The sequence below is a fragment of the Columba livia genome, chromosome 12 (genome assembly GCF_036013475.1).
Source record: "Columba livia isolate bColLiv1 breed racing homer chromosome 12, bColLiv1.pat.W.v2, whole genome shotgun sequence".
Lineage (NCBI taxonomy): Eukaryota > Metazoa > Chordata > Aves > Columbiformes > Columbidae > Columba > Columba livia.
In genome coordinates this window covers 10,154,353-10,173,577 of record NC_088613.1, presented here as the reverse complement: position 1 = coordinate 10,173,577, position 19,225 = coordinate 10,154,353, and the positions used below count along the sequence as shown (strand labels likewise).

Below are 19,225 nucleotides of genomic sequence, written 5' to 3'. Positions count from 1 at the left end.
AGATATTGTTGCTGCAGTGTTACATATGTTGATAGAGACAGCCTGAGAGCCGGAGGTGGCTTCTCCCAGGCACTAGAACCACCGTATGCATTGCAACAACTCACGTGTCTCTTTTATTTAAAGATGCTGATGCAGCAGCCGATCCCAGTCGTCTTTAACAACGTGCAGCACCCCAGCCCCCGGCGGCCGCCAGGAACGCCCAGGCAGACCACAGCCAAGAAGTCCCAACAGCAAGGCCTGATGGGGACGAAGCACTTCTGCAGCACCCGCCTGCCGTCACCGTGCCAATTCCTCAGGGACCCCTGCAGCACGGCCACCCAGGTCACTGCTCCTTCCTTGTGTTCATCAGCCGCTTTCTTGTCTGCTGTGTCCCCCCTCCCTGTGGTTCTGTGCATCTCCTCTGTGCTGGTTTTACCGAGTAGCTGGCATTCTGAAATTTGTGTTGAGAGTCAGTTGTGAATGTTGTTCAGCTGTAACCCTAAAAGTCAGGTAGCCTAAAAGCACTAAACCCTGGAGACGGCTGGAGCTGCCCTGGTGACCCGAGAGGAACTTAGTGGGAGATCTGGGTTCTCATTTGCTTCTGTTTGCGATTGTAACATGATGCTTGTTCGTAGCCAGTGAGAGTTGTGACTTCATAACGTGGGGAAGCAGGCATAATTTTAAAAGATTAATTTTCTTCTGCCTGAGAAGTCTTCAAAGGCAGCTTTGAAAAACAAGTTTGTCATCATTACACCTAAGTCCACAATATAGATGGTCACAGCTCCTTGGGAAAGAATTGACGTGTCCAAAAGCAAAGAAGAGGAAAAATACTGCTTTAAAGGAAGGATGAGACATTTTCCTTAGGAACTTCATATTTACACTCCTCCTCCCCTTTTAAGCTGGTCTCTTCTCCCTTAAGCCTTGTGCCCTTACCCTTTTCCTCTGATTTCTCAAGAGACCATCTGCTCCTGCAACTGGGGATCCCAGCACTCACCTTGCAGGGGCAAGAAACGTAAACATGTTGGTTGTCCTGAACGGATAGACTGTTCCTACAGCTGTTTTCAGGGAGAATATCCTAGTGTTCCTTCCCCTTTTCCCATCTGCATACTGGAAGCAGTTATTTTAGCCTTCTATTCAGGAGCTTCAAAAGTTTACGTGGTTATCTATGTCTTCATTTCAGGCACAGCAGCAGCAGCACCTCATGAGAGGAAACCAAGCCCAGCAAACATGTCTGCCGGGGCAGACGAGCATTTCGGTGCCCCTCTACAACAACCCCGTGGTGTTCTCACAAACGCGTCCCGTTACGGTGGCTGCGCAGATGCCGACTGAGGGCAGCGAAAGGCAACCGCAGTCTGACTACAGCCAGGACAGGAGCCTCAGGTAGGAATGCAGCCCTGCCGGGACCATCCTGATGGCGGTGACAGAAATGGCAGCAGCCGGGCGGTGGGGAGGGCAGGCACAGCTGGGCTGGGGGGAGGGTGGTCTCTGGGTGGCACAGCAGGAATGTAGGGACGTTCCCTCCTGCAGAGGTCAGGGTTACTGGTGACCCGGTGCCTGTGCAAATTGGGTGCTGGGCACACCACACTGTACCCTCAGGGGCCTGAAATCCTTTTCTCTCCATATTTCTGTAAGCTATCCATGTAGCTCATTAACCTTTGGATATCTCTGCTGTCGGAGCGAACAGTAAAAACTGTCAGGGACAGCCTTTCCCAAGCCTGTGTCTGCTTCTTCTGAAGCTCCAAGGTATCTTTTCTCCAGCCAGGACAAGTGCTATGGCAAAGCCATTTTTCTTCTATACAGTGCTGTAAACGTTGTATAAAACATACACAACTGCCTCAAACTATTCAGCCGCTTTTCAGGGAGGTATGTGCAGACACTGCCTACAGGATCCAGCCATTTCAAAATGTTGTGTAGGGAAGCAAGATAAACCCGACATGTCTTACCATCTATAAAACTTATTTCTTACATGAAAGATTTAGTAAATTTCAGCTCACCTCTGCAAGCGCATTAGACAAGGTGATAAGCAGCATCCTAAATCATTAGCTTTTTTCAGGGTGGTGTCTTGCATGCTTTCAGGAAGGATTTTAAGAAGTTTGTTTCTAGAGACTGATAGTCAGGAGGTAGGAGCTCTCCCTTCCCTCACCATCATGTTTTCCCTCCACCGCAGGATGCTGTTGGGTCAGTCTATCCAAGCCGTGATCCTCACTGGCAGTGGCAGTGGCCAGTCCACATAGAGCAGTGCCAGGAGAGCCTTTGCTGGCCCTGGTTTTCACACGCTGTTTTAGCTGGGCACTTTATGGCAATGAAAATCACCTCGAAAAACTTGTACATGGTGACACAAACACAGTCTCAGTCTTGAAAGAGACAAAAGCTCAGCTGGTTAGGAGAAGAAGTAATGAGAATATTTTTTAATTACAGATAGCTTTATGACAACTAAAATGGTTTTTAAAAATATTTTTAACTGTTTTTTGACTTTTGCAAAGTGGCCTGCTCCAGGGGTGGGTCTGGGTTTGGGTTCTCACACCTTATTTTCCTCCTCATGGCAGATTCGTTGCAGAGCAGCAGATCTTGCCTTCCCCAATACAAATGCAACCGATTACATGTAGCACCGTCCGACCTCCGGCCCCATCGCCTGTTTTCTCCCCATCTCTGATGATCCCACACACCAGCTTCACATCCCACCAGGCAAACACACCGGTTCATCTCCATCAGTGGCCACAGCAACAGGTTCAGCAGCACCGTCTCTACCTTCAGGTAATGGAGCTGGAACATGATGCACAGGGATGGCTTTGGGATTGGGTTGGGGTTTTTTCAAAGAGACGGGACTTACTTAGCTAATCAAACTTGGTCAGTGCACTCATGCATCCTCCATTCCCACCGTATCTGCATGTACCCAAGTGCTCAGCCTTTCCGGGTTGGCTCTGCACCCATTCAAGGCCATATTTTCCAACAAACTCAGTGATCACATAGTGTCTAGAAAAAATACCCAGTTCTTCAAACAGCTTCTCATCCAGAGGAGCTCTGGTGGGAACCTTGCTGTAGACATGAAACATAAGGGATAAACTCTTTTGAAAACATGCCTCCTGCTGTTATTTCTCAGCATAGCAAGTTTTTTTATCATCTGCCATCACTACTTTCTTTTAGTAAACAGTTGTTTCATAACACAAGTCTCTGGAGAAAGTGATTTTGGTTTTTCAAAGCACAGCTTCATTAGTGCATACCGAACACTGCCAAGGAGAGGGGTTGTTGAAAGTAATAATTAATTAGTAATATATTCTCCAATATACTCTCTGCCTGGTTGGCAGAGTTAAAGATGAAGACAGTATAAAACAAAGCAGGAAGAGGAGGTGCAGCTGAAAGTAGCCATGCAGCAAGACTGCATTTAGAGTAAGAAATTAATCATTGTTGTCAGTAAATGTGGACATGAGCCATCCCTGCTTTGGGTACGTGTGCTTGTGGGCTGCACTGAGGTCCTGAGGACTAACGATATAGACAGTAGAATTATGATGCTGGGGGAGGTAAATAGCTCCAGGGCAACAGAAACCTAGGCTTTGGTGCCACAATGCCTTTCATGGGGGATGAACCAGCAAGTCCAGGTCTTTGGGGAACCAGCCACAGGGTGCTGCACGGACAAGGTCACTCTACAACCTCTTAATTGGTTGCCTGAAGATCCTTCCTATGAAAGATGGAAGTTGCACATCCTGAAGATTTAACCTTGCGTCCAAGTAGCTTTTGAAGGTCTCCCTCCCTTCTGGGCTCCCCATTGGGCTGGTAGGACAGATGGGTCCTGCTTCCCCTCTGTACACTCCAGGCATTGTTAACTGTGCTGATAGCACTTGCATCCCAAGCTGCTCGTCCACAGTTTGTACCCTTGATGGGTAGGAGGTTGCCTTTAGGACTTGGTACGAGCCTCAGCATCAGCCCTGCAGCAAGTCAAGGAACAGATGAGCTGTAGGGCAGGTCTGACTTGTCCCATTTGTGTCTCCTGACAGATGCAAGCTCCTGAGCCAGTGCCTGGGGGTCCGACGCAGCGCATTTTCCAGCCTCCCCACACCCCGCAGCAGAACCCCCTGAGCTACTTTCTGCAGCCGCAGCCGCAGAGCCGCCACGCGCAGGGCCAGGCCTGCAACCTGCCCGACCTGCCCGAGATGCAGCTGCCCTGAGCGCCCGTCGGGAGGCAGGAACCACCTTGGCTGCAGCCGCCCGGCGCCACAGGCGCAGGCGAGGGGAGGACGACGCCGTCAGAGCACGGGACGGGTGAGGCCATGACCGCGGGGAACGTGGCAGCTGGAGGGACGGTCCCACCAGAGACAGACAGCCCCAGGGGCACCTCGCGGGTTGGGTTTTCCATGCAGCCGGTCCGTGACGCTGCTTCGGCAGCTGTTGGTGCTCGTGCCCAGCACCGCGGTACAACGGGAAGGCGATGGCTTCCTGGCCACGGGGAGGTTGTTTGTCAGGTCGCCACGAAGATCGCTTTGCATCGCAGAAAACTCTTTTCCATTCAGGACTTCAATGCTGAAAGTCACTGTGAATTTAAGCCCAGGATTTGGGGCACATACGCAGACTGTATGGGTCCGCAGGACACCATTGGGTTACCATGTACATAACTTGTTTCGCTGTAGTAGGTCCATGGTGGATTTTCTTTTGTTCCTTTTTTCTATACCTCAGTCCTACAATGTTTTGTTTTCCAGGAGATTGGATAATGCTGCTAATTTACATAACACCACTTTTGCCTGAATTTCTTACTGTTATACCAGCTCACGTCGCAGCTAGTGAGATATTTGTCGTGTTTTATTTTGGTTATCAAGTGTAGATAAATTTATATGGTTTTTACTCCCTGTAGCTAAATATTTTTCAGGTTACAGACAAAGTACCCTTACTCCGTATTTTTTTTGGTTGTTTTGTTTCAAGTGATGTACTTGTATGTTTCTATATCTAAAAACAAGCAAACAAGCATAGAACAGCATATGACAGCAAACTTTATGGTTTTGCTAGGTCATGTTTCAATTTGGCAAACCCGAAACCTACGGCCACAACGACACAAGCGATCTTACAAGCCCATAGGGTCAGCAATAAATTGTATTTTTGTAAATCGTCACTTTTTAACTATATGTTTATATTTATGAATTGAAGAAAGTTGATTCCTCAGTGGGTGTATAGTTGTGTCCCTACTGTTTGTGTCTTTCCAAAGGAAAAATGAAAATGTACACTTTTTTGGAGTTAGCTGAATACTAACTTTGGGCACTGTTAGAGCCTGAATGTAGGAGCCATTACTATCAGCTTTGCAAAAATGGTCAGTGAGGACCATGTCCTTCTAGCAGCAAAGCTGCATCTGGCAGTCAGAGCAAGGTTTAGGGCCAGGTTAGTTTGTCACCTCTGAGTCCAAGCAAAGCGTGCTGGCTTTTTGCCTTTTTTTTGTTGTTTTTTTCCCCCTTTTTTCTCTTTTTCTGCTGCTTTCTTGATTCTTTGTGCCGCCGCAGCAGCTGGATGCTGGTGCTTACAGCTCGAGCAGCCTTTGGCATGGGCAACCTCCAGGAGCCCAGTGTTTCAAGAAAATGGGGGAAGTGGGAAAGAGAGCATGCAAAAAAATAGGTATAGGTAATGGTGTATATGTCTATAGCTAGGTATCAATGCTGTAGGCAATATCCACAACTAACTAGCTTGCATTCCCCCACCAGCCACACACATTTTCTGCGCTGGAGCACTGGAGGATTTCATTAGTGTTGGGGCCAGGAATGAGCACATGGGCTGGGTAGCACGGCGGTGCAAACACCTGGATGGTTTCAGCCTGACTGAAACTGGATGCGGCAGCCGGAGTTTCCCGGGGAGCTCAGGAGCCCCAGCTGCAGTTTGGCCGCAGCGTTCCTGCCGCCTGACTCACCGCCTGCCCCGGGCCCTTGCACAAGGGGCTGTTTCCCACCCCTGGGGTTTTTCCTGGGGAAGGGGTTTTGATGTGTTGTGTTGTCTGTGGTGGTGGTGGGAAGACTGGGTGCCCCTACAGCACCCAGCAGCTGTTGTGGGGCTGTTGCAAGGCACGGGACTGCTTTGGTTTGCTTTGGTTGGGTTTGGCTGGGGCGTTTGGGTACACACCTCCCGGGGATGCCAGCGGTGATGGATTGTGGGTTGCAGAGCAGGCGGAGGGAGGTGCAATCTCCTGGCCATGGGCAGTGTTTTGGGGAGTGCGGTGGGCTGTAGCACAGATCCAAGGAGGTGCCCAGTAGCCCTTACCCTGTATTAGGGCTAATGCCTTGCGAGTGCAGCCCCGGAAGGCAACCCAGTCAGCACAGGCAGCCCCTGGCATCTGAGCAGCTGCTCTTGGGCACAGCCTAAACTGCCCCGCCACCCCCATTTCAAGCCCCTGCAAGTAACCACAGCTACAACAGGGACAGGGACATCTCACTGCGGGCAGTGAGACGTGGAGCACCCGCCTTTGCAGTACAATGTGGAGCTAAAATAATAACAGCCTCGACCCTTGGCTCTCAGAGCCCAAGTCCCCGGGAGAGTGCAGGGTCTTTCCTGCCCCAGGAGGGTCGTGCTCAGCATCGTCTGCAGGGCTGCAGCACGGGCCAGCACGGAGCCTTGGAGGTAAGAAATACATTTTTTTATATATATTATTTTTTTAAAGCACTGTTTTAGGGTCTCCCTGGCTACAACACAGTATAGTTGCTCATGAGGTTGGAGCAGGAAGGGTTGTTGTATTTTTGGTGTTTGGTTGTGATTTTCTTTTTCCCCTAACCTTGCCACTTTATGGGGATGCAAACACACACACTCATCTAAGGGAGCCACTATTGTACAGTTGTGGCCCGGCGTGGCTGGCAGAAGGGAAAGGCCACGCACGTCCCTGTCTTGCCTATTAAACCTGTATTGCCCAAACACACCACTGTGGCTGTTCTGCAGTGTCCCATCACTGTACATGAACCCAGGCATGGCAGATGTCACTCAAATGTGTTTCAGACGTGGTGATGATTTGGGTCAGGGCCTGGGGGGGGCGGTATGAAGAGGGATTTTTTTATTAACAAACAGGACATGGCAGGGAGGTAGCCAAGGCAGAGTAGCTTTTTGGCACTGTTGTGGCTGCGAAAGCAAGTCCAATAGCAGAGGGTTGGGAAGGGGCCTGGGGGGGCTGTGCCATGGACACAGCCGTTCTGCTGGCAGCGCTGGGCTGCACGGACAGGGTGGGGAGGGCTGGCACCTCTGCCCACCCGCAGCCTCAGTGAGGAGCACAGGAGCTTTGCATGGATGTTTACATGTTAGATTGGCCTTGCTGAAACAAAGTACCTAAAATGCACTTTATCGCGTGCCCCCCTTGATTCCCAGTGCTCCCCCAGCCGCTGGCGGGCGGTGGGTGCCTGTGTGGTCCCATAAGTAGAGCCACTTTTTCCAGATATGCTCCGAAGGACAAAATCCCACCGTCCCTGTTTTTGGGGCTTGCTTGGTCTGTGCTCCACCTGCCCCTGGGCTAGGGGAGGGCCGAGCCAGGGCCATGGGATTTTTGCCTTACCTTATCTCTCGCTCTCAAAAAAATATATATTAATAAATCAAGTTCTTTATTCAGGTTGATTTGTATTTGTTTACCTCGGTGTTAGCTATGACCTGTGCTTTTCTGGGACCCATTTGGAATTGGGGGCTGCTGATGGCTTTGGTTCACACGCCCCCGGGTGCTTACAATCAAACACAAGTGTGACTTGTTGGTGACAAACAGGGGCAGGAACATGCCCAGTGCCACCTGCGTCAGGGTCAGGCTCCAGTGGTGGTGTCAACCTGTTAGTCATTAATGTTCGGAGGCTTTCTTGTACACAGGCACCTATATACTATATTTCTCTCCATATATACAGATATGCAGATATATGTGGGTTTAATATACATATATATATATATATATGTATATGTATATATGTATGTGTATATATAAATACAGATATATAGGCCACACAATTCCAGACCTCTGAAAACACAGGCAGCTTTAATTAATGAAGTCTTGCACTTTTAGCATATTTGTACATATAAGCTAAAGCCTGATGGTTATAATCAGGCTGGTTTGACAAACACGTTGAAAAATTACTGTATATATTGTATATACTCCATGTAAAAAATAAAAAAGAAAATATGAAAAAAACCTTAGAATTGAGTATAAATCTTGGTTTATTTTATATGATGTTGCATATAGATACATTTATAAATGTTACTATTCTTTAAAGTATTTTGTAATGGGAAAAAGGAAGTGTCTTATGAAGATGAACAGTAAAGATTTTATTCTTGTCTTGAATCTATGTCTCTGCACAGCTCCATTGAATGGAGGCCTGTGCATTTTGACAAGCTTTAAACAGACTGTACATAGTATTTAAAAAAAAAAAAACAAAAAAAATACCAAAAAAAAATAAATAAAAGAGTACTTGCAAGACCTCTTTTTGCTGTTTATATTCCCTGGGTGGTTATGGGGATCTGAATCTGCTCCTTGCATGTACGTGGGTATAACCAGCTGGAGGAATGGGGCTCAAGCCAGAGACGGGGGTTTCCATCACCAGTGGCAGAAGCAATAGCGACAGCACATAAATTAGAAAGAACAAGGCGCGAGAGTCCGCATAGACAGGTCTGCACACAATAAATGTTTTAATTTGGGTGTAAAAAGTGGGTACCATACTCATCCTGGGCTAACGGACTGTTCTGGCACTCACACTGGTTGTGAGGCCAAATTAGTCCCAGCCTTCAGAATCTGGGTGTCCTCTTCATTTTTCTGGTATCCTAACACAGTTCTTGGCTTGGTCCTTGCTTTGGAAAGCACTGACTAAATGTGGCTTTAATGTGAAAACTGCTTCTGAAGGAACTTCTGAACCAGTCCATCATGGGAAATAACAGTGTCTCAAACACAGATTTTGTTTTTTTCTTAAGCGAAACAAATTTTTATTTAACACCCCATTTGTCTTACAATACTTGTACATACAATACATTGTATAAAAAGCCAATCTGCCAACACAAGCATGTGTTGCCTTCTTGGTAAAGTGACAAAGCCATAGCAAAAAGGACAAAACAGCCTATTTTTGGGGAAAGAAACTGGAGTATTTCGTTTTGTTTCAGTCCAGATAACAACTGCAATTGCAATCAAGACCTTTTTTTTATGGTACAACTGAATGAGAAACTTCTAATAAAGTCAACACACAGCTATTTCTTAGTCACAATGGTAGCAAACTCTTCTAAAAATACATTTGTATCTAGTCATTAGAATGATGAAGAAGCATCTTGGTTTAGGAATGGATAGACACAGAGTGCTTTTTCTGAACTACTGCCCTGTCCCAGCAAATGCTACCAGTTGAATTACAAGCAATTCTCCCCCATGCTGGAAGGGCTTGTATTTTTAAGACTGAGTTGAGCTATTCCCGCACCTCATGGGGCCACCAGAGGCCACACAAGCGGCCCCTGGAGGGGGTCGGTGCTGCCCCCGTCACCCAGAGCGGCTGCCCAAGCAGCCCCCTTGGCACTGCCAGAGCAGGAGGACACGGCAGCTCTGCTGGCCGCCCCTGGGCCAGCGATTATGTTTGACAAAAGGCATCTTCTGTGCACAGCAACAATAATAATGGCCCGGCCACTAGAAGGACTGCGCAGCATGTGCTAAAACAGCCACCGAGCATGTTTCAGGGTAAATAACCATGGCACGGCTGCCAAGTCACACTGGTGACGCTGCAGTAGATAGTGCAATTTTAAAACTGTATAAACAGCGTCACTAGTTTTAGCAGTCTATATCCTACCTACAGCTATTTTGTACTGAATGATGCACATTCACTTATTTCCTATGACTGATCCAAAAAAATTAAAATGACCTATAACTTCATGAAAACTGTTACAGAAAAGAAAAACAACAGAGATACGTGGCATGATACACTAGTACTCACTCAACCCCGCTGCTTCCTGCTGGTAAATGACCTCTTCAAAAGTTCAAACACACTTCTAAAAAACTTCAAAGTTACAATTTGAAAGGAAAGTCCCCCAGCTTGGGAAGTAGCTGACTAATTCTGGGTCAGACCCTGAAACCACCAGACCCCTCGCTGGCACTTCTGCTTAATTTCCAGCTCCATGCAGCCGCTGACCTTTTTCAACAGACGCGTGCGCACCCACCACGTCCTCATGCAACACCTCGTGAATCTGGGTTCATCTTTGCAGCACCAAGAACCTCAGATGGCCAAAAAGCTGTAGCAAAGGACCTCTGTCCTTGACTATGCAGGGCTTTAAAGTCAATGCCCCTCTGAGACTCAAGTGAGGACAAGAGCTTCTATTGCTCCAGCCACCAGCTCCAGCCTGCACGTGTCTCCCCACACCAGGAAAGGGCAGGAAAGCAGCAAGACACCAACTCCAGAGTTCCTCTGTCACAAGCAAAAAGCACTAAAGTGTCCCTCGGTGTTACCGCACACCTCTGGGTCACTCTCCTTGGAAACAGCTGGCATTCGCTACCCTGAGACCTCCCCAAAGGATCAGCCGGTGATCCATGGGCTGCTAAAGGAAGAGAACCTACCACGAGTGGATGCCCGGGCGCTGGCTGGTCCTGCTGGATCAGCCTGCGGGGGGATGGCAGGAACAACTTAAACACATCACCCTTTGGGGGAAAAACATGGAAACAAATTGAAGAGAAAAAACAACATGTAGCTAATAAAAATTAGTTTTCCCCTACATATCCTAACTTCTCACCTTAAATATATATATTATATATATATATATATATATATATATGCTGGTAGTGTCTCTATACATACATGATAGCCAACAAGAGCTACTACATAACTGGTAATGACTCTAAAGTCTCTTGAATTGACACTAATAGAAAATGGTATTTAAAAGGTGCTCAGTTTTGCCTAACCAAACCAAGTAATGTCACACAGCTATTGTAATTCGCAAATTCCTCCAGCACAGTCTTCTGTACTTAGATCTTAACATCCTGGCTTGCAAACAAAAAAAAAACCCCAAACAAACAACAACAACAACAAAAGCCATTGAGCTGTAAATGTTTCATGCCTCTGCTACCTTGCTGAGCACATAGTTCATAGCTCTACTTCTTTAAGTGAACAGTATCCATCATAAACCTACAAAAGCTTTGTGGCTGGGCAGCTGCATCTGTATTCATGGGGCTCCATTCACTTTGGCACGGCTATTTGCAGAATTACTCACTGAGCAAACCTTATCTGAGCAAACCTTATCTGAGTACGTTCTGGACTAGAACAACGCAATCATCTGCTTTGTATTTCTAAAACAACACCAGTAAAACACTGAGTAAATACATTTTAAAAGTAACACAGTGTTGCCCTGCTTTTCCTCAGAAAAATAGCTATAAGAATGGATAAATTAGATTAAAAAAAAAAAGCATAAAAATACAAATCAGTATTATATTGTACCAAGTATAAGTAGTTTGTGAAGGCTTCTGAAAGAAGCTTCCCCATTTCCCGTATATATGATATAGTTTTTAGAGTTACTGTTCATTCATTCAATAAAACTTTTACATTAATACCTGAGAGTATGGCAGAGAGTAGAAGAAATAATTGATAAATTGATTGCTCCTGGTTAAAACTGTATTCTTTAGAAGCAGCATGGGAACTTTAACACCAATTGCAATGACAGTATTTCACCAAGTGCTTGTAATGCAAGTCAGAATTCCATTTTACCCTTCATTCATATCAGTGTTGCAAGAAAAGCCTCAGTGTATGATACCATCCCTATTTTGCATCTTTCCAAAAAAAAAAACCAGGCACAGTATAAAAATAATGCTGCACTGCAGAGAATGATTCTAATACAGGCTTCAGAAACGGCAATTTTTAACTAGTTTAGCAGAGAGTCCCAGTTTACTTTTTTGTTGTTCTTAATATACAAGCTCTTCCCCCCTTTCTCTAAACCCATTCTAGCACCAGCTACCAAAGGCTCATTTATCAGCACTAACACTGGCAGAGCTTGCATCCACAGGATCTTTATCAGTTTTTATATATATTTCAAATTTTCAAGTCAGATTCCAGAGGATATATCCCGGCAGATAGAAAACATGACAGCAGCAATAACCCAGAGAGCTACAGAAAATACAGCATAAGTACAAGGTTGAGGTGTGGACTCAGAGTAAGCCAAGGAGCAACTGCAATCTGCCCCTGGCAGTTTAATAGCCTGAATTTAGCCAGCTCTGAAGAAGCTGAAGATGGTCAGTGCTTGGGCTTCCCAAACACAAGCAAAAAGCATACATTTCATCAACGTACTCCTAAGAAGTTACCAATGGCACCTCTTGCAAGACAAATGACAACCACCACGTGGTCAGACAGATTTAGCCACTGCTTTCATCAACCTACACTAGTGTTCACAGCCCTGCACAGCCTGGACGGTCAAACCACCTTCCATCCTTTTCACCTGCATTGTAGGAGCACTGGTAAGAAAATGGGAAAGAGAACTCATATATAGGCTGAGCTAAAAAAGCAGGAAACAAGTTGTTTGTTGCAAAAATTGAGATGTGTGCTGGGAGAATGCAGCCTGGAAACTGCCGACCAGGGGCTGGAACTGGCAAAGAGATCAGGACCACCAGTACCACCAAAGCAGAGGAATGGAGAGCAGGGTAGCATTCTTCTCTAACCTCATGCTCTTGTGCCTACCACAGCCTCTGTTCTTAGTTTTCACCCTGCTTTGATCCCAGGCCACATGCAAGTTTGGAAATAACTAATTAAACTAACCTGGAAGATAACCTCTAAGCTGTCACTACTCCTTTTAAGCAAAAAATGGGTAGAAGTCATTCCTTTTATCACAGTAATAGAAATGAACCTGCAGAGCACACACTGTAACAGCTGTCATTCAGATAGGCTTGCAATAGGTCACATCCAGCCTTTCCAAGCAATGTTGCATATTTTAATAACATGGTAACAAACAGTTTATTATTCAGTCCTTTTTTGGAGTGAAACATATGAGCAATGCAAGAAGGTGATTGTGCTTCAAACTATTTTTATTTACATTACATACCAGTAACCTGATAATTAAAGATAACTATTCACACCCCAGTTTCCCTATGTAAACACTAGACTCAACTTCCATAGCAACAACCTTCATTTGTAAGCGCTTTATGTGGTTAATTCAGAGTAAAGAAAAATCACACTCTGATTCTTGCCTTAAGTTGTAAATTTTTAGCACTTTCTATTTTAACTTTTATGTCATGAGGTTTCTCAAAAAATCTCACAAAAGCTGGCTCATTTAACAAGGAAGCCAGAATCTGTTCGAAGGCAAAAGACCATTCATGGTTCCCTCTCAAACTCTGTGCTCTACCACCTTCAGTCTGCTCAGAGCTGCTTTCCTCCCGCCCTTTTGCGGGGGTCTCAGCAGCCACCTCTGTAACAGCAACCGGACTTTTGACCAGTGATGGGGGACTCTGCAGTCTTCTCCCAACTTCTTCCATCTTCAGCAGAAGGCTGGTTACCACCGCTATAGCCCGATAGAGCAGCTCCTCCTCAGGATCCCCATGGAACAGATTGTACAGAGTTTTTGAGAACTGGATGAACTGAGACTACAGAGAGACATAGATGGAGGAGACTGTTCAGAGAACAGCAACACAACCGTCCTGTTTCACCACACGTTGTGCTCTCAATCCAGCGCCTGGTGCCACTGCTCAGTGCCTGCTGCAACGACTGCTCTAAAGACAGTATCAGCACAGACCTGCCCCAGTAAATCCAACTGTATTGGAAAGTCACCCTCTTCATAAGCTTACAGTTATAACAGTTAAAGAAACCCCAGTCTAATGATTAATGTGGAGGTCTGAAATTCAAGGGAACTTACAAATCCTTTAGGAAACTACTAATAGGACTTAATGGATAAACAGCAGTCAAAAGTAGACTTTAATAAGACTCAGGCAGTTTACCTGATTCATTCTTGGCAAATCCTTAATGTTTTCTTCTCTTTTAAGAAGTTCATCTTGCCATTGCTTCAGATACGCCTGAATATCAACCTTCCCCTTCCCTAATTGACCAAAAAAAAAAAAAAAAAAAGGAAAAAGAAGTCAAGAAACAAGAACAAAGAGCTTCCCATGAGGGATGAGGAGCAGAACAACTGGCAACATCAATGTCATTCCTTCCCAACAGAGTGCTGGGGCCAAGGACCAAACACAATCAGAGTTTACATTACCCTCTCGCCCCCCAGAACTGTACTTATAAAAGCAGATTTAATGTAAGCACTACACTAGAGATGATGTTACTCAGTATTCTTTGCCACCACACATTTCCCCAGCTCAGCTCGCCCAGAAGACACACAGTTACCAAGTGTGTCTCCAGGATTCTTTACCTTTTTCTGGGCTGCTCTTCAAAGAATCACTTTCAAGACTATCCCCAACAGATGAAACTACAGTTTAGGAGGAGAAAAAGAAGAAAGAGTTATTTATTTGAGAAAGGAGGACCAATAGTTCATTTCTTTTTATCAAAAACTCCTTCCCTAAGGAACAAGGCCCTCACTGACCCATATGTTCCCAATACAGATTAGGCCACGAAGAAACCATGTGGTACCACTTGTGTACTTTCTGTAAAAATAGAAGCCGCGGACAACAAAAGCAACTGCAATCAGTTCTATCAAGCAAATAACCTTCATGATGGTCATAGTCCATGTTTTGAACAGTGGTGAAAACAGCACCCACATACTACAGATAAGGTACTTTGGGATAGTTTTTAAAAAACAAAAAGCATCTGTCTTCCAAAGAAGGAAAACCGCACAGCTTTCCAAGCAGAATATTTTATCAACACCATAAACTTAGACCCCACAAAACTTTGTTCATCTTTTTTTTTTTTAAATGGAAGCAAAGGATTTTGAAATGCTTATGTGCCTCAAAATAGTCAGGGATTTCGATACTCGATTTCTTGAGGTAGGAAATATCATCCCTTTATGCTGAAAAATGCTGACCAAATACACATCCCTGTTTCCATGTAAAGACCCATGGCCTTTGGATTCCATCATCAGACTCACTACCCACTAATTCTACACTACTTTATGAAAATGTAACCATCTACAGAAGATCTTTACAGAGGATTTACAGTGGTATGATTTCCTGGCTTTACTGGTTTTCAGAAGAGAGCTCCCTATTTTTCACCATGAGATAACTAACAGATTCCTTCTAATATTCTGCAGGCAAGGCCTCACACTCTGGAGCTTACCGCTGAGTTGGCTGAAGTGGATCAGCTCTTCTTTTGAAAGATCACCACCTTTGGAAGGGCTCAGAGATTCTACTTCAGTAAAAGCTGCAATAAATAAATGAATAAAATGGCTTTAATGCTCCCAAGCATTACCAAAGCACCGATGAAAATGAACAGCTTTGTACAGACAAATGGTCCCTATGAAGAGAAATGGTGTTGAGGCAGATTATGTCCTTCCCAAAGAATATGTCACCCTGGAAGAAATACACATCTGTATTACAGCTGTCAGACTGTACGGTAGCCAGTAGCCAGTTGACTGGTGTCAACAAAAAGTAAATCTAAGAAAATATTATTATAATACAAGAACAAACCACAAAACAAAACCAAAACCAACCAAACAAACAAAACAACACCATGCAAAGATGACAAAAGCCAGGAATAGCCCTCCCCAAATGCCACCACCTCTCACTCACCTGGAGGGATGTGCAACTTAAAAAGAAGCTTGAGTTTGTCAGTGAAGCTTCCATTATACATGGTATCTGTTAGAGGAGAGAGGCAAGACTGTTCAACTGGACCAAACTTTAAAACAGCCTCATAACCTACACAAATACAACCCAGGGAGGTCGGAACTGGACATTTGTCCTGTCTCCCATGGAGCATAATTAGAGATAAAGCTTAAGGAAGGCAGTATCACCTGCAGCTGAGCCTGGGGTTTGACTTACTAAAATGAAATCACAGCACCAAAGAAATACAGCACTAATGTCTTCTCGGCATTTTCCCTTTAATTTTTGTTTCCGGAACAATACCACTTGAAAAGCAAGAAGAAAGGAACATAGTGGTAACTCGAGAAAACTTTCAGTTCCCCAGAGATATGAGGCATTGGTCATCTTGCATGATCTGTCTATGAGATGGCTTAGTATGAGGAAGCATTTATCATCAACTAAACAGGCTGGGCAATGAGATCATACCATTTCCTAATTTTCTGATATTTTGGTGGTAAAGCCATATTTACATTTAATCTCAAATAGGAGATTATTCTCCAGGAAAGTTACTAGTTTGTGAAGCCTTGTGTTAGCTATTCCATGTGAAATACAGGCAAAAAAAATGGGAGCACAGTTCCATAACTTAAAGCCTAATAGTGCAGGTCCCACTCTCAGGCTTGTAAACATACTTTGAGTACTTGGTTTGCCATTTAAGCAGTCTTTGCATTTAGTTTCACATGATAAAAATCAGACTATTTGATCCTAAATTAAGAGGCTAGTCTCCTTAGGCTCTTAATATAATGTATGGAAGATGATACATTCCAGGACTACTCCCAAGATGGAGTTCCCTTGTGAATGTGCTACATACACGTGTCGTTCCCATACCAAGAACACAGGCAAATTGTTTGAAGTTTATAAGGCAACTGGAGCTCTCATCCATCAGTCTGAATGTCCACAATGCAAGTGAGTCTCTGTTTGCACAGTGTGACCAGGGACTCAGGAGATGATGGAGAACCCTGAACTGCTGGCAGTCAATGCGATATTGGTCAAGATATGGCAGACTGGCATCATGATGTTGCAAGACAGGACTATTTACACTCCAATAACAGGAAAGAAAGTGCTCCTTCTGCAAAGGAAAGATAAAATGTTAGATTTTCTGAAACAACAACTCTCTCTGGGTGAAAGATGTGAAAAGTTAACTACGTTATTTGATTTAAAGCTGACACGTAAAACGTACTGAATCTCGCTTTTGTTTCAATTTGTTAAAACAGTTTCACACCCATAACACAGTCCACCTTTAAGACGGATGGTTGGAAAGTGAGGAAGATGCCACATTACCTTGAATAATTCATAAAGCTCTTCAAGATCACTAGGACAGAATCTTACATCCTGGGACACAACCCGCAGCTGAAACAAAATTAAGAGAAAATTAATGTTATGGGAGACTTAACTTCACATTAAAAGACACTGTTTGAATATTCCATGTTTTGGCATGTTATAACTAGGAGTAAGAATAGGACTTTTTTAAAGCAATCAGAGGATTATAGACGGAGAGAAATATTTTCTCCCAAAAAAAGGAAGCTTAGAGCTAGTTACATTACTTGTATACACCATGAAACTCAGTTATTTGTAATGTAACATATAGCTTCCTTTATAATGGGCAAGCGCATGTTCAGCTCTCAACAGAGAAGCTGAATCCTCATTTTTTTTTAATTAAAAAAAATAATAAACAAAAAACTTGTTCACACCTTTTTAAAACAAAGTTAGCTACAAGACCAGTCTCTATCCTCACAATATGTATGTTTTATAAAATGAAATAGAACAGTTATCAACTCAGCACAGCCAACAGCATTTAGTATCAGCTGCTGCAAGCCATATTTACTATGGTAAGCAGCACTGCCTGTTAAACAGAGTAGTATTATCATCAGTTATAGGAAATTGGCCACTTGAGAAAACAGGCAAACAAAGGGAGCACCTTGCAGCCTCCACCTTCATTCAGGAGTCTGAACTTAAAGGATGATATTGGCACCTGAAGTGCTACCACTCCACACACATTACCGGACATACACACACACCACAGACAAAAAGCCTTGGTGTACAACAAAAAAAAAGCCTTGCAGTATAATAATGTTCTTTGGGGACATTTGGGATTGCTTCCCAGAGCAAAAATGGAGGTGATAGATTATTTTACTGTAGCACTGTGGACATTTTACAGTGCTCTATGCCTCTAAGAGAAATGTGTTAACAATTTAACAACAGCAGACAGAAATATAGGTCAGGCTGTTCCAGTCAATGCGAAGTGCCAGCGATACGCCAGCCTTTGGAAGTTCTCTGTGATGGCAACACTTGTGACGAGATCAGAAGGTCAAGCTGTGTTTCACAAACCAAAAATGTCAGAGGCCGAACATCAGTTGACACCCTGCAGATGAGAGCGATTTCAGCATATAAAATTATATATTTGGTGCTGGAAAATGTAGCTCTTCTCAGAATTTTCCAAAAAGGAATGAATTTTATCAGAGGGAAGGGTTTAGCTCTTCCAAGTCACTCACCACATTCTGCTTGGTCGTAGCTTCCAATGTCTGGATCACATAAAGCCTGTTCCTGCAGCGCATGCTCTCAACATCCTCATATCGAATATCGCCATATCTCTAAGAAGAAAACAATCATTCCATGAAATCAACTTTTGCTAGACACATCTAAGCAGCTATTTTTGTCTTTCTTGCAACTAAGTACAATACAGGCGTGGACACAAAACAAGATCGCAAAAAGTCTTGAGCAAAAGAATCATTTATTAGAATACTAACAACTCTGCTATCACATGGTGACCACTACCGCAGGGCAGCAAAGTGTGTGCGTTGTTAGGGCTTGAAGTTCAATCTAGTAACATTAGATATTAGCTGATGTAATTTTCGATTCATTCTTAGCTACCTCTGGAACTTCTGAAGGACAGGGAAGGTGTCTGAGCATTGGAGTAGAACAAGGACATCTACCTTTAAAGAAAAGTACGACAGTAGGCAGAAACTAGAAACAAGCTCCCAGATAAATCACAGAACAAACTATTAAACAATTAAAATCTAAACAGAAACAGATAAATCAAAACGGGCCAACATTTTTAAACAAGATAATGTCAAATCAATTTAATCTCCTCATATGATGAAATGCTGTCTAGTGTGTTGAACTGAAACAGCGGATAGGACACATCTTTATTTCTGTGAGGCTTCTGACACTTTTCAACAACATAAGCAACCAGGAAGACATGGCCTAACCGCAATCACTGTGCACCCTGTGCACAACTGGCTCTAATACCAAACTTTGAGAAGAAATGAGTGATAAATGAACAACCTAGGCAGGACTTGCAGAAGTTTCTTCACAGTGCGTTTTGTTCCCATATTCAGCAATGCACTTCAAACAAGATATGAAAAACTGCAACATAAAGAGTCTGAACATATAAGCTTTGGAGAAAGGCTAGAGGAACTGGTTGTGTTGAATCTAGAAAAAGAAATGATCAGAGTTGAAAGCATAAGTGATGAACAACAACAATCTGATCGCAACAAGGCATTGCAGAGAAAACTGCCATTGACTATCCTCAGTAGTGCTTTGTGAGCATCCAAGAGGAACCATACTGGATATTAGGATATTTTCTGACAA

The 19,225-nt window shown here is 44.2% G+C and overlaps 2 protein-coding genes across 8 annotated transcripts in view; one reads left to right on the top strand and one right to left on the bottom strand.

The window, feature by feature from the left end:
- The window catches only part of PASD1 (PAS domain containing repressor 1), a 101,115-nt gene extending 92,735 nt beyond the window's left edge, over nucleotides 1–8,380 (top strand). For all 6 annotated transcript variants that reach the window (XM_065077831.1, XM_065077830.1, XM_065077827.1 and 3 more), the window contains 4 exons: nucleotides 124–321; nucleotides 1,160–1,359; nucleotides 2,526–2,733; nucleotides 3,972–8,380. In XM_065077831.1, the coding sequence (XP_064933903.1) occupies nucleotides 124–321; nucleotides 1,160–1,359; nucleotides 2,526–2,733; nucleotides 3,972–4,142 (777 nt within the window). In that variant the 3' untranslated portion in view covers nucleotides 4,143–8,380. The remainder of the gene's footprint in view (nucleotides 1–123; nucleotides 322–1,159; nucleotides 1,360–2,525; nucleotides 2,734–3,971) is intronic.
- Nucleotides 8,381–8,850: 470 nt separating this feature from the next.
- Nucleotides 8,851–19,225, bottom strand: part of TBC1D8B (TBC1 domain family member 8B) — a 37,976-nt gene continuing 27,601 nt past the window's right edge. Inside the window, exons 14-21 of one of the 2 annotated variants that reach the window (XM_065077826.1) lie at nucleotides 18,127–18,225; nucleotides 16,916–16,984; nucleotides 16,463–16,703; nucleotides 15,569–15,634; nucleotides 15,117–15,200; nucleotides 14,257–14,313; nucleotides 13,838–13,935; nucleotides 8,851–13,486 (exon numbers count right to left, since the gene is read on the bottom strand). In XM_065077826.1, the coding sequence (XP_064933898.1) occupies nucleotides 13,076–13,486; nucleotides 13,838–13,935; nucleotides 14,257–14,313; nucleotides 15,117–15,200; nucleotides 15,569–15,634; nucleotides 16,463–16,703; nucleotides 16,916–16,984; nucleotides 18,127–18,225 (1,125 nt within the window). In that variant the 3' untranslated portion in view covers nucleotides 8,851–13,075. Of the gene's footprint in view, nucleotides 13,487–13,837; nucleotides 13,936–14,256; nucleotides 14,314–15,116; nucleotides 15,201–15,568; nucleotides 15,635–16,462; nucleotides 16,704–16,915; nucleotides 16,985–18,126; nucleotides 18,226–19,225 lie in introns of those variants that run through there. The other variant, XR_010475680.1, reaches the window with a different exon arrangement.